The sequence below is a fragment of the Sturnus vulgaris genome, chromosome 14 (genome assembly GCF_052056855.1).
Source record: "Sturnus vulgaris isolate bStuVul1 chromosome 14, bStuVul1.hap1, whole genome shotgun sequence".
NCBI lineage: Eukaryota > Metazoa > Chordata > Aves > Passeriformes > Sturnidae > Sturnus > Sturnus vulgaris.
This window is the reverse complement of record NC_142256.1, coordinates 5,185,775-5,198,616: the sequence shown is the minus strand read 5'-3', so window position 1 is coordinate 5,198,616 and position 12,842 is coordinate 5,185,775. Positions and strand designations below refer to the sequence as shown.

At 39.4% G+C, this 12,842-nt stretch overlaps 1 protein-coding gene across 2 annotated transcripts; it reads right to left on the bottom strand.

Moving 5' to 3' along the window:
* Nucleotides 1–597: 597 nt before the first annotated feature.
* Nucleotides 598–9,082, bottom strand: BRS3 (bombesin receptor subtype 3). 2 transcript variants are annotated; one of them, XM_088173042.1, is made up of 4 exons: nt 8,976–9,082; nt 7,170–7,768; nt 4,154–4,505; nt 692–3,562 (listed from the first exon to the last, which is right to left on the bottom strand). In XM_088173042.1, the coding sequence occupies exons 2-4, from the start codon at nt 7,598–7,600 to the stop codon at nt 3,155–3,157; spliced, it is 1,191 nt and encodes a 396-aa protein (XP_088029168.1). In that variant the 5' UTR covers nt 7,601–7,768; nt 8,976–9,082; the 3' UTR covers nt 692–3,154. The 2 variants fall into 2 exon arrangements, with proteins under 2 accessions (XP_014740481.1, XP_088029168.1); XM_014884995.2 differs by lacking the exon at nt 8,976–9,082 and having other exon boundaries at nt 598–3,562; nt 7,170–7,803.
* Between the last annotated feature and the right edge of the window lie 3,760 nt (nt 9,083–12,842).

Genomic DNA, 12,842 nt, shown 5'->3' with positions numbered 1-12,842 from the left:
TCTATGGGAGCAGGAATGGAAGCTTTAAGATGGCTGTAATTGTGTAACTAACTTTTATACTCCAGTCACTCACACTTTAGCAGTGCTTTGACATATGTTTCTTAATTTATGTGGATTTGGGGGGGGATTAACTGACTACTGATATTAAAACTGTTGCTAAAGTGAACATGAAATGTGTACATCTCATTCACGAAGCAAACTATAAAAAAATACATCCTAGAAATTGTATTTCTTTTCTCAGTATGATTCCATATGAACATGACCTTTGAGAGAGTCTGCCTTTCAGTACTTTGTGCTTTTTTTTCTACCTATTCTTATGCTATGGACATAAATAGTGAACCCCTAATTATTAATCCCTTTTATTTGCTAGATAACACTCAATATTTATGTAAATAGGTGGTATTCCCATATGCTCTTTTATAACACGTGTATTACTTAGGTATGAAAGAACTTGGTTTTGGAACACCAAGAAAAGACTGCAAAGGAAATAACCCTTTTCCCCTAAATCCAGTTATGGTAATGTGGGGACTTTTTATGGATAAAGATATTGTGGGGAGTAGATGGAATGAATAATACCAGATGGGTTAGATCAAAATATGTGTTGACCCATATATCACTCCAATACACCATGCCATGAAGATTTGAAGGTACAGAATTATCAAAGCATAAAGTACACAGAATAATTAAATTGTGGCTTGAAATATTGCCAGTCTTTAAACAGAACATGTGCAGAACACAGCAAAACCATCAGTTTTGTAATAGGGTATATTAGCAGTAGAAAGACAGTCCAGTTAGAGGAGCAGTTACACAAGCAAAAAGTAGCTGCATGCGAAGGAAGAAAAATTGTGAATTAGGAAACTGGGTTTTAAAGGCTACTGTGAGGTGTAGCAAAAGATTTTGCAGTGGGAAATTTGGTCTCTGACAGAGGCAAATTGTGAAGTCCAGAAGCATCTGTTTCCCAGAGGCAGTGCTAAGCTAGAATAAAGAATGCTGTAAGCAATGGTGTTGTTGGTGGATATTTCTTTTGTTTAGAATTCCTATAGTAAGATTCAGGAAGGTAAATGTTAGGTTCATAAGTGTATAGGCTTATCTATCTATTTCAGTCTCACCCTGCAACTCCATGAGGGAAACACAGAAGAAGAAAATAGCAGTGCAACATGTTTCTTATATTTGTGCATAGCTCTCTACCAGGCAATGTGTTACATTGAGACAAAGAGAGTAAAATAAGGTCTCTGGAGTCTGCTGTGCCATAAATTGTATTTCTGTGCTATTGGATTTCCATTTATTTCAGTGATCCTGTCCTGGTATGCAATTGGTACAATAAAAGGAGGAATCCATGTGAGAATTAGTGCTTGTAGCCTTGCAGCTTGTAACATGAGGACTGTAGTAAAACAAGGCCAGGTGTCATGGGATTAAACTGGTCTGTCATTAACTGGTTCACAATGACAATAGAAGTTGTATTGCAATGCCCCTGGGATTTATAGTTTAGCTTTATATTTCTGATTAGAGCAGGCAACAGATACAGTCTGTAAATACATTTTTTCATCTTATAGTCAACTTAGTTAATGGTGCATGAGTGGATGGATTTTCAGCCATATGTTGTTAAGGGGCTCTGTGCAGTTGAAGCGGGGCTATACCTTCAAGGGTTAGCTAAAATTGAAGCTTCTGTGACTGACAGGATTATTTTAATTAATATGTTGTAACTTTTGTTCTATATTTTGATGCAGAATTTCTTTTTTGGAATAGAAGTATCTTAGTTTAAGCAATGGAGAATCTGTTGTGTTTCCTATCACCAGCTTCCACAGAACAAAATTTTGGTTCAGGGTACACAAAATTCAGAAAAATAAGTGTCACTCAAGTATTTTGTAACATGGAGTAGGAAGACTTGCCTCCTGTACTTCCTGATGGAAAGGCAGTCCCTGCCAGCAGTGCTGCTGAGCATGGACAGGCTGTCCTGATTTGCCCCTGCAAGCCCAGTCATAATATCAGTGAATTTGAGGTTAGAAGGCATATAGCATTAAGACAGCCTATCCTAATATTAAAAAGAGATACAACTTGAAGAATAAAAAACTAGTATAGTAGAAAAATCCAGCTCTCCCAGTGTGCTTGAATATGCGTAGACCACTTAGATACAACCATGTACACTACAGCAGGAGTGGATCTGTGCAGGTAAAGGGTCAGTCTGACTCTCCACACCGTCCATTTTTCACTTCAAACTCACCCTAGTCTGGTTCAGCGGATTGGATGCACAGTTCCATCTGACAGAAATCCAGATGGTGCACTCAAGACCACTTTGGGATATAAAGTAAGGCAGGAGGGGATGTTTGAACACTTCAGAAGTGCACCGTAAATCCCAAATAGAACTCTTGATACAGACCAACCCCAATTTTTTGATATTATATCACTGTAGTGATAAAGAACTCTGCACTATCAAGATGTTTTACCCATATATCACAGAGAATTTAACAAGTGTGGTTAAAGGTGATTATAACTTTCTCAGGGAGATGATCACCTGCTCGTTACCTTGACTTCCTTAGGAACATCCATCTCACTACAGTCAGCTCTTACCCAGGATTTCTAAGTCACTGACAGAGCAACAGCTACTGTGGATCTGGCCCATAATGCTTTTTCTTTTTTTACTTCAAAGTGCTACAAACCTTAGCTTTCTTTCATTTTAGCATTCTTTCTCATGTGATTACCCATTTTTTACATTCAAGACTAGAAAATAAATGAATCCAAAATGTGCCTGGTTGATTGTACTACGACCAAGTGGCTTTGCTCGTTTGCTGTAGATGCAAGTAGTTGTCAGGAGGAGCCCTCAGTCATGACTCAAAGAGCAAGTCACCAAGAACAAAACCATCCTTATAGCCAATTCTTGCACCATCTCTGCTAAGTCCTCTCCTGCCCAGTCCCAGAGTTCCAGGTTCATGCCTGGGAACATAAGTAATCCCTTTGAGCTTATGCGGAAATTTCAGCAGTTGCAGCTCCTTCCCCCACGCAATTTGATTTCTTTATTCTATATTTTGAAAAATGAGGAACTCCTGATGAGCACACTTTCACTGACAGGGCAAGCCATGGCACCTTTTTCCAGGATCCTAGTTGCAGTGACTTGATCACAATGTTTCAGTTTCTGTCCTTATTCATCCCACACGGACTAAACACTTTCCTCTTCTTTTGGGATGCTATAATCTGTTAGCAGTGTAACACTGATTTCTGAGCCATGCATGCTGTCTGTCACCGACAGGGCTCTGGTAGGAGAACTGCTCTGAGGAGCACTGGGAGGCTTTGCACAGAATGCTGCCTTGCAGCATGAGACTTGCTTTTTAAAATGGTGACGGAAACTTTTACTCAGCCAATAAAGAGCAAAAGGATTGATGCAGGAATTGCTGAAGGCCAAGGCACGGGAAAAAATAGTTGCTATCAGGTGAAAGGTGGAAGCATCGACAGAAGTGTGGTACGTGAAAGAGCGATACAGGTAGAGGATGTGATTGGGCAGCCAGCAGAAGGCAAACAGAGCCACAAGCACTAGCACTGTCTTTGCAACTCTCTTGCGGGATTCAATCTACAAGAAAGTAATGCATAGCTGGTATTAATAGCAATTAGTAAAATGTTTGTGTTGTTGGTGCTGATTTGCAAAGCACTGTAAAAATCTAAATCCGTGAGTAACCAAAAAGCAAAAAGTAAAGGAACAAACAATCAAAAAACCCAAACCAGAAGAACTAAACAGGAAAATGAATCTATTTCATAATTTTTAAACAAAGTATTCCCAGTGCAGAGCACATTTCCTTTCCATTATAAATCCTATGACACTCTCATCTAGACTGGGATTTAAAAACACAGTAATTAGTATGTCAGCTCACATGGATGAGGTCCCAGTGTTTAAAATTCATTATTTTAACTCCTGAGTTTACAGGGTCATGATAAAGCGCGACAGACCCATCTCGCTTTAGGAAAGCGTGGACACTCACAAATGATGAGTCATGAGCGTATGCCTAAGTGCACAGCTGAGTTTGGATTCAAATTTGGTACAGGCTGAGTTTGTGGAGCTTTTTACTCCATTATCAGGTGAAGTTTTCTACTTAAGAATTTGGATTTAACCAGCACAATAGACTTTGGAAAATTGGAGAGTTCAGTGCTTGATCTGAAAGCTTACCTGCTTATGGGCATGACCGTGTTCTTCTGCTGGCATGTTGGATGTACTTTTGTATAAGGTTCTGGCGATAAGAAAGTAGTAGACAGAAATGACGGCCAAAGGCACAATATAGAACACTAAGAAGCAAACCAGGGAGTGAGCTTCCTGCAGGATCTTCTCAGATACAGGATAGGGGGCACACGCCTCAAAAGTTACATTTTTCTCAGGATTGCTGAAAGAATACAAATCTGAAAAAACAGCTTCTGGGATAGCGAGTATCATGGAGACAATCCAAACACAGCTGGCTTTACAGCAGGTCTTCAGGAGCACATCTGAAGTCTGCAGTTCCAAGGGTTTAACGATGGCTCTGTACCTAAAATGACCAACATCACTGTCAGAATAAACACAGAAGGAATGCGAGCACCGACATTGAAAAATTGTTAAGGCTAAAGCCATTGCTGTTCTTGCTAAACAAAGGGTGCTGGAATTCTCTTGGAAATTAAAACAGACACTAGCTATTTGGAATTAAAATGGAAATGTAAACATTAATTTCAAACATGTATTTTCATGGATTGGCAGGCAGGAGCTGCCATTAAAACCTTCCTATGTAAAGATAACGTCTAAAGTTTGGATTGGGATTGCTAAGGGTAATCATCACTCCATATTTTATGACACTGCCTTGAAAGATAAATGAGGCAATTAGTATGCAAAATGATGAAGGTATGAAACAGGTTAACGATTTTATAAATACAAGAAACCAAGTATATTCACCCCTCCTTTCTTCTGTCTTCCTAAGACCCCTGCTGAGTGCAGTGATCTGACTCAAAATAACGCCCCAGGATTCATTCATATTTATAAAGCAGGAGAGGGAACTGCTGTTGATTCGTGCCTGTGATTCTGCAGTATATGGACTGAGTCAGGCATACGAGAAAAATCTGGATTGATCTATAGATGTGTGATAATCTGTGTAGAAGTGAGACATGGAAAAAGACCAACTTCCATGAAGTCAGATGAAGCACAGGAAACAATATACCCTGCTTCTAAAGGATCAGGAAGTCTTAATAATGCAGAAAGAGGCAACCCCTCCAGGGGGGCACAAGGCTGGCATGAAAAGAAAGATAGTGAAAAAAGACCCAGAGGATAAGACAACTTAGTTGTACCATTGTGCACAAGGTGAGGATCTGGTCTTTTTCTCCTCTAGTCAAATTTACATAGATAGCTGGAAGCTGGCTTGCTATTTATCAAATAAATACAATTTTTATTGACTTTGAGCTCTTCTAGCATATTGGAACACAACAGTCTGGTGTTAAGCACGTGACTGATCCGAGCTTGCAATATAAGTTTCCAATGTTACTCTGTGAGAATGTAGAGCAGAATATTTCTGTAACAGCTACCATGAAGAATTAAATACAGAAGCAAGCGTCTAAACCACAGAATCAGAGAAGAGTTGGGTTTGGAAGGGTTCTTTAAAGGTCATCTAGCCATGGTGAATTCTGAATTGACATCTTACAGGACCAAGACCTTGGAGCTGCAATACATAGTTCAGTGTAAACATTAGCTTTATCTTCAGCAGTAGTTAAAAACTCTAAAATAAACCCAGACTAAAACAACAACAAAATAGTAAAATGTTAGGTAGTATTAGGAAAATAATGGAGAGCAAAAGAGACAATTGTGCAATTACATGTATCCCTGATTCATGCAAGTTTTGATTTCCATGTGTTGCTCTGCATACCTCAACTAAAAGAAACACAAACAACCTAAGGGTGGATTACGACATGAATAGCCTGGAGACAAAAATAGGGATCGCTGTCTCTTCTGACACAAGAGCCAGCACCGTCAAATAAAGCCATGTGCACTGCAGAAATAAAATGAGTTGTTTTGTACAGGCAATGAAAGTGATTGCTAAGCAAGTTCAAGAAGAGGCTGAACAAGTACCCAGAAGAGAAATCCTTTGAAGTTATTAAGTAGACAGAAACCTCATCTGTTCAGTGTCATCTGAAGGCGTAGGGTTAACAATGTTATACAGGTTATAACAAGGTTATACAGGTTTTTATTCTTCCTATTTTTTTTTCCTTATACTGCCACTGCTGGAGGCTGGTATTGGTCTACATGGATCTGTGATTTGACTCTATGTGGCCATTCCTGTGCTGGCTGATTATTTTGCAGTACAGTAACAGCACCACTAGTAAAATTCTGGACACATGAACAATTTGCTAATACATGCAATCCACTACTGCTGGCAGACAAGATGATTCTCTCTTAATACTGAATTTCATTTTTTGTTTTTCTACGCCTCAATGCTCCTGCTGATTGAACTGAAATCTCATCTTAGTTTTGTTCATTCAAGAAAGAAGTACACAGAAAACAGATGCAGCACTTCCTGACAGCAGTCAGAACACTGATCCCTCCCAGCTCTCATAACAACCTGAGTTTAATTTCATGACCTCTGGGCTAAACTATTTCTGTATAAGATGGAAGAACTACAAGAGAGAAAAAAATATATATGTACTTCCCAAGGTGAAAATTGCATTAGCTATCAAATCATGAGAGTCATTCCTTTGTCCCCCAGTCTGTTCTGTGGTTTGTTTTTGCTTTTTATCCCATGTCAGTCTTTTATGTTCTAGGATTTTAAAGCCTCCCTGAGTGTGTTGGTTAAAGAATTTTCACTCACATCAATTTTATTTTTCATCTTTCTTGACTACTTCACTGTACCACTAGATGGCACCAATATACTGTCTTTTTCCCAACTTAAGCCATTTCCCTTTTCTGTTCAACTGAGAAAAACCCTTATACTGTACTTCAAACTAATAAAAGGTCAGAGGAGTTAAAGAGTTTTTCTTACTTCACTCCCTTAAAAAGAAGTGCTGCAATTTTACTAACACATATTTTTTAATTACATGGGAGACTGGTAGTTTGGGATTTTTAGTCTATTACAATGTGCCGTTTAACACTGTGCAAAATTATAATATCTGCTATTTTAATAATTTCTAGCTTCAAACCTGCAGCATCTCCTGGCAAATCAGTTGCACAGACTCACCTGTCAGCACTGAGAACAGTCAGGGTAAACACTGATACTCCAACTGATGTTAACTGGATAAAAGACAGCAGCTTGCACCCAATTCTTCCGAAGAGCCAGGTATCCACAATGTAACGTGTTGCATCTACAGGCACACACGTTAACAAAAGCAGCAGGTCTCCGAATGCCAGGCTGGTGATGAAGATGTTGGGAACTGTCTGCATTGATTTAATCTTGAAAAAAACTTTGATGAGTATTACATTTCCAAGGAGGCCCACTGAAATGATCGCAGCATATGTAACAGAAATTGTGCACAGGATTTCTAATCCTGGAAAGGAGTCTTCGCTCCATTTTTCATTCGTGGTTTCATTATCAGGGCTTGATTTCAGTTCTGTACCATCCACAGATGTACACAAAGTCTGATTAGCTGATTGCAAGTATAACTCAGACATTTCTTTAACTGTTTCTTCGCCCCAGGCTGGACTTCAATTGATCAAAAAAGTGTTTAATATTTAGCTTATAGCATATCAGCAGGGTCAATGGAAAGACACAGGTTGGTGAAATTCAGGTTCCTGTTGCACGTTAACTACTTTCATCCCTTTCTGGATCTCCAAACATGCCTAGGAAAAAAGCACATAGATCTTGCTCTGAACTAGGGAGGAGGAGAATTTTTTTATTGGCTTTTCAGCTAGTGGAACAGATAGGGAGGAGGAAAAGAGAAACGGACTTCCTTTAAAGACATTAGCTGAAATGAGGTGGGTTTTTTCATGGAGATGTCTGGCAAGTAAAGATCATATTGTATCAAAACTGTAACATTAGGGTTTGCATATTATGTAGCAAACCTTTGTTACTGTTGTTCAAAATTTTTTAAAATGAAAATAAAATGAAAACCTGAAATAGTTTTCTCAGTATTACTGGTAAGCAGAGAAAACACTAATTTAACACAAAATTCTTCAGTTCATTCTACATTAAAGGCAGATAAAATATATCAGAATATAGTTAGTATTTGCTGAAAAAGCTATAGAGACAGACTATGGTCTGATTACCCTTTCTGTCACAGAAATGCAGTGACCTTCCAAACGGCAGTATAAAAATGAAATTTATGGACAGTCCTGGTGACAGTTATGTTTTTTCCCTTGAAACAGTCCCACTGACATCAAAACCACAACTTAAGCTAAAGTATGCACAAGTGTATAGGTAGTTTCTGGACAGATGTCTGTTATCTTGCAATAACCCATGTATGTATTTGCTTTGAATCGTACAACTGATGATTTAAATCTTACGAGAGGAAAATTGCTTTTTCTGATGCTTTCTCAATCAGACATGTTAGTAGTATTATGGGTTTTCCTATCTTTAGATAAGTCAAGAGTCAGATATCAAATAATGTCATTATGTGCTCAAATCATCTTACTTTGATGAACTTCTGATTAATTTCTCTGTAAACTAAGGTATGAGAAATATGGTGCATTGAGTCAAATCTCCTAAGATTAAGAAAGCCAAGATCTAATTTCTGAATAGTGGGAGTAGGGAATGGGGAAAAGGGATCAAAGGACTGAAGCCTTATGCCTTGAAAATTAAGATCAGTCGCTGGAGTATTTTTTCTTCAAATCGTTCTTGAGCTGTGACGTTGGAGTGGAGAAGGTACCCTGCTTAAATCACAAAAGCAGCTCTATGGATGAGTACCTTTAGCTGCGCATATGCAGGCATACAAAATCAAGCTTGTTTCATTTAGTAAAAAAAAAAAAATTCTTTAAGTACTATGCATGAAAAGTCTAATTTTTCCTCCCCCAGTCCTGATCCTTTCAAATATAACCATGCTGTACATACCGGGTGGTGAAAGACCACGTGGTAGATTGTACATCAAATAGAAGATCTGTGCTGTGGCATGGTGGGAGAAGGAGTCACTGATGGAAAGAGGATTCATGGGTTAAAAATTCCAATTATGCTTTTTGAAAGTGCTTTTAGAAGAGAGGCTCTTGTCATAATCAACCAGAATATGTCCTGTCATGCAGGCACAGTATGTGGGTTGCTCACAGATTTAGGTACCTTTGAGGATCCTGATTATGTTGTCCACCCACACTGGTGTAGTACCATGCATTATATTTAATATAGAGTTCAGTGACTGTAACTGATTGTGACAGCTTAATGTCAGATACCTACATGAAATGTTTCACTTTCCTGTATAGGAGATTCAGGGTGTCACCAAACATTGGGAGCTGATTGCACTTCACCAAGTGTTGAGTACTCAAGGGTGGCATCTGAATGATGCATCAGGTGTTTAGCTGAAATTGGAATTGAGCTGAAAGAAGCTCATTGCTTCTTGAATTGCACTAGAGGTTGGTTGATGCACCAAAGCTCGGCCAGCAGCAGAGATCTCAACCAACTCTTATAGTCCCTGAGCTTCCAGAGCTGTCCGAGAGATTCGAGCTGGCAGTGTGAACTCTGAGGCTCGGTAGTTCTGGCACTCGAGCGTTTGCTATGTTGGGATGGAGGACCTGAGCTGTTATCCCGCTGTGCAGCTCATAATCCACAGGATTCTTGGGCTGTGAGTTGTTCCCAGCAGTTGGTTTGGGGGATGATTCAGGTATGAATGGAAAGCAGACAGACTTTCCAATCCATATTAAAGCCTCTTGAGGACATCAACATGTGTCACAGATGCAAGCAACTCCAGAAAGTGGCAAAAGCTTAAAATTCTTTTTACTCCTGGTACTTCATGTAATTTTCATCCCAAACTGGACCTGAGTTCGTGTATCCAGACCTGAATGCCCATTCTGATGCTTCATGCTTTAGAACCCCCCAGTATCTGGAAACACAGATTCATTTTCCCTGCTCTCTCTCTCTAATGGGGCACAGTACATATGTCTAACCCTGCTCAGAGCAGTGTGAAATTCTACTTGGTTTTCTCTGACAACTGAGAGACTGCTTTTTTCCCATCCTTTCTGCCTCCCTGGGGGAATGTGGCAGAAGGAAGTAAGTTTCATCATGTCTCACAATTCTTTCTCAGTCTTTATATTACGGGAGGTTTTAGGTAGTTGCCCAACTTCTCTCTTTATGGAGCCCAAGATACTGTCTTAGTGGATCAAAAGGAGGTGAAAAACATTATTTTCGAAAAGCACACAAAATAACATTGTCCAGACCCAACAAAAATCAGACGGGCAGACAGCTAACCACATCTGCAATTTGTTTATGATAGCAGAATTTTAGCTATTTCTGATAGCTTTCTGTTGTTCAAATCCAGCTGAACAGGAAGAGAATGACATTCCAAATTGTAAAGTACTCTAAGGTATTATTTTAGACCTTTGCTTTCTGATGTGAAAAGCAATTTAAGTAATTCTGGCTATTTTTTCAGGTTCCTGCTTCACAGAAAATAAATGCTCCTTTTGAACTCTGTGCTGCAAAAAAATATGAGGAAAATACTCCAGAATATATAATTTAGCTGTTTTTTTAATGTAAATTTTCTGTTTCAATGCAGTGTGACTACTGACTTAAACCATTGCCATGTGCTGCGTAGTGTCACCCACTCAGAAAAATCTTTCAGAACCATTTGTTCTGCACCAAGTCAAAGTGTGAAGAAAACAGCCAAAATCTTAACTCACTCGTTAAAGCATTTTTTTTCCCAAAACGATAATTATTTTGTGTTGTTTCTTTTTGGTATTTCAAGGTACATTGGTCATGCTGCATTGATCGTTATTTATACAAATATGTCAGAATGCTTTGTTGTTAAAGTGCTAGGAGCACAAAACTGATACACACTGAACTGCAGCTATATTAGCCAGCCTGGTGTTTTTAGGATAATTTTAACTCTCTTTATTGGCTCGTTATGTGTACAATTTTTGAATAGAACTGTTTAGTAGTCTTAATTCTTTTATGTCTCAAACTCATTTTAGACCCTTTGATTGTCTCTCCTAGCAGTTTCACCATCTGTTTATTGCTGGCTGATGTATCCTTGTCTCTCCACTGAGTGAACTGACATTTATGTTTGTCGGGCATTAGCAGTAGAGAGATTCTGAACATCTTGTCTATCGTGGTTCTGAATTGGGTAGAACCTGTTGTGGCATCCTCTCTTAAAAAAGGCTTTTCTTAGGTTAGAGTCTCTCCTACAAATGAGTCTGGTTGCTGTCCATGAGGTGCAAAGTAGGACTTCCTGCTGGGGCACCACGGCACAGTCCTCCTACTCCTCCCAGGACAGAGAAAACTGATTCAAGTGTAGCAGTCTGACCAGATTAGTGTAAATCTGTCCCTTTCAGCAAATCCCAGTAGCCTTCCTTTTAGGTTATGTTTTTCTGACATGATGGAAAGCTTTTTGCTCCTTCATCAAAAGTCCTGACCCAGAGTCCTTTAACAACTCCAGCTTATAACCCAGACTTTCCATTTGTAACTAGGAATTCTGAAATGTATTTTTCTTCCTAGTATTCTCTGAACTGGCTTTGCCACCTTCGTTTTGGGAAGAGGAGTCCCTGCTCTAGAGACAACCTTTTCAGGGATGGGTGTGTGTAATTGCCTTGTTTGTGACTTACATCAGTCAGAATATGTTACAGCTTTAGAGTCTTCTCTTTAAACTGAAATTGCCAATGGCATGACACGTAACTGGAAGATGAGGGGACAAAAAGCCGTTTCATGGCTGCGTGACTGTTCCCAATCCATTTTCTAGTTTTCAGACAGGCAAGTATTGGGTGGAAAAGCCTGAATGCATGCTGGAGTGAGCATCCATGTTGGAGGGAGCCATCCATATTCAGAGCAGATTACCAACACATTAAGGGCTGTGTTCCGTTCTGCTCTGTCCTTCTGGGAGAAAGGGAATATTAACTTCCATGCACCACATGCCTCCCAAAACAGAGGCATCCTCCCATCACCTCCTCATCATGCTGGGCATCTATTTCAGAGTGATGAGTCTCAGGCAAAGGGGAGGAATGTTGCAGAGGGCACTGCCCATGCTGGATTTCTTCACTTGTGATGGCAAGAGCTTGATTTCAGTGTCTGTCAATCTGATGGTTTTTGCCACTAAGTGGGAACATCTTCTCTATCTGGTATTTTTGATTTTTTTACCATTGCCTGGTCTCCCGAGCTGCTGGAGACAAAACAACTACCAAGCTACAAAAATAGAAAATTATTTTTAGTACACTTGAATGACAATTTCCTCATCTGTGTCACATTCATAATGGACCGTAACCATTTATTGTCAAAGGCTACCTAATTAGGAGAAAAATACATTGGTTTATTTCTGGGTTTATCTGTGTGGAGTTCATTTTACACGAAGACCAGAGGGAGCTTGCCCTCTGAGACTCAGGGCATCAAATCCTGCAGCAGTGTTTAATTGCAACGGGGTCCCTGTTTTTTGAAACTAAGATGAGCTGCCCAATTAAACTTTCAAATACCACAAGACTTATCAGCATGTTTAGGAGAAAAAATAACAACATCCCATCCCTCACTGTTATGAGAGTGAGATGGAAGGTCAGTTCAGAGGAGCTGTCCAAAGGTGCATTTGGTGATGCAGCAGCGAGATGGGGTATCCTTTTGGTTAAAATATAAGAAATGAGTTTCTAATCTTGTTACAATGCCCAAATCCATACTGTTCAGTGGAGTTAGCATGATGCAATTGGCCTGCAACAAGATCTCAAGTGCTGTCATTAATCTATGGCTCCAAATAACTTTTATCCTGTTTTTCCCTTCTTGCATCCCTTTCAGCCCCCCTTT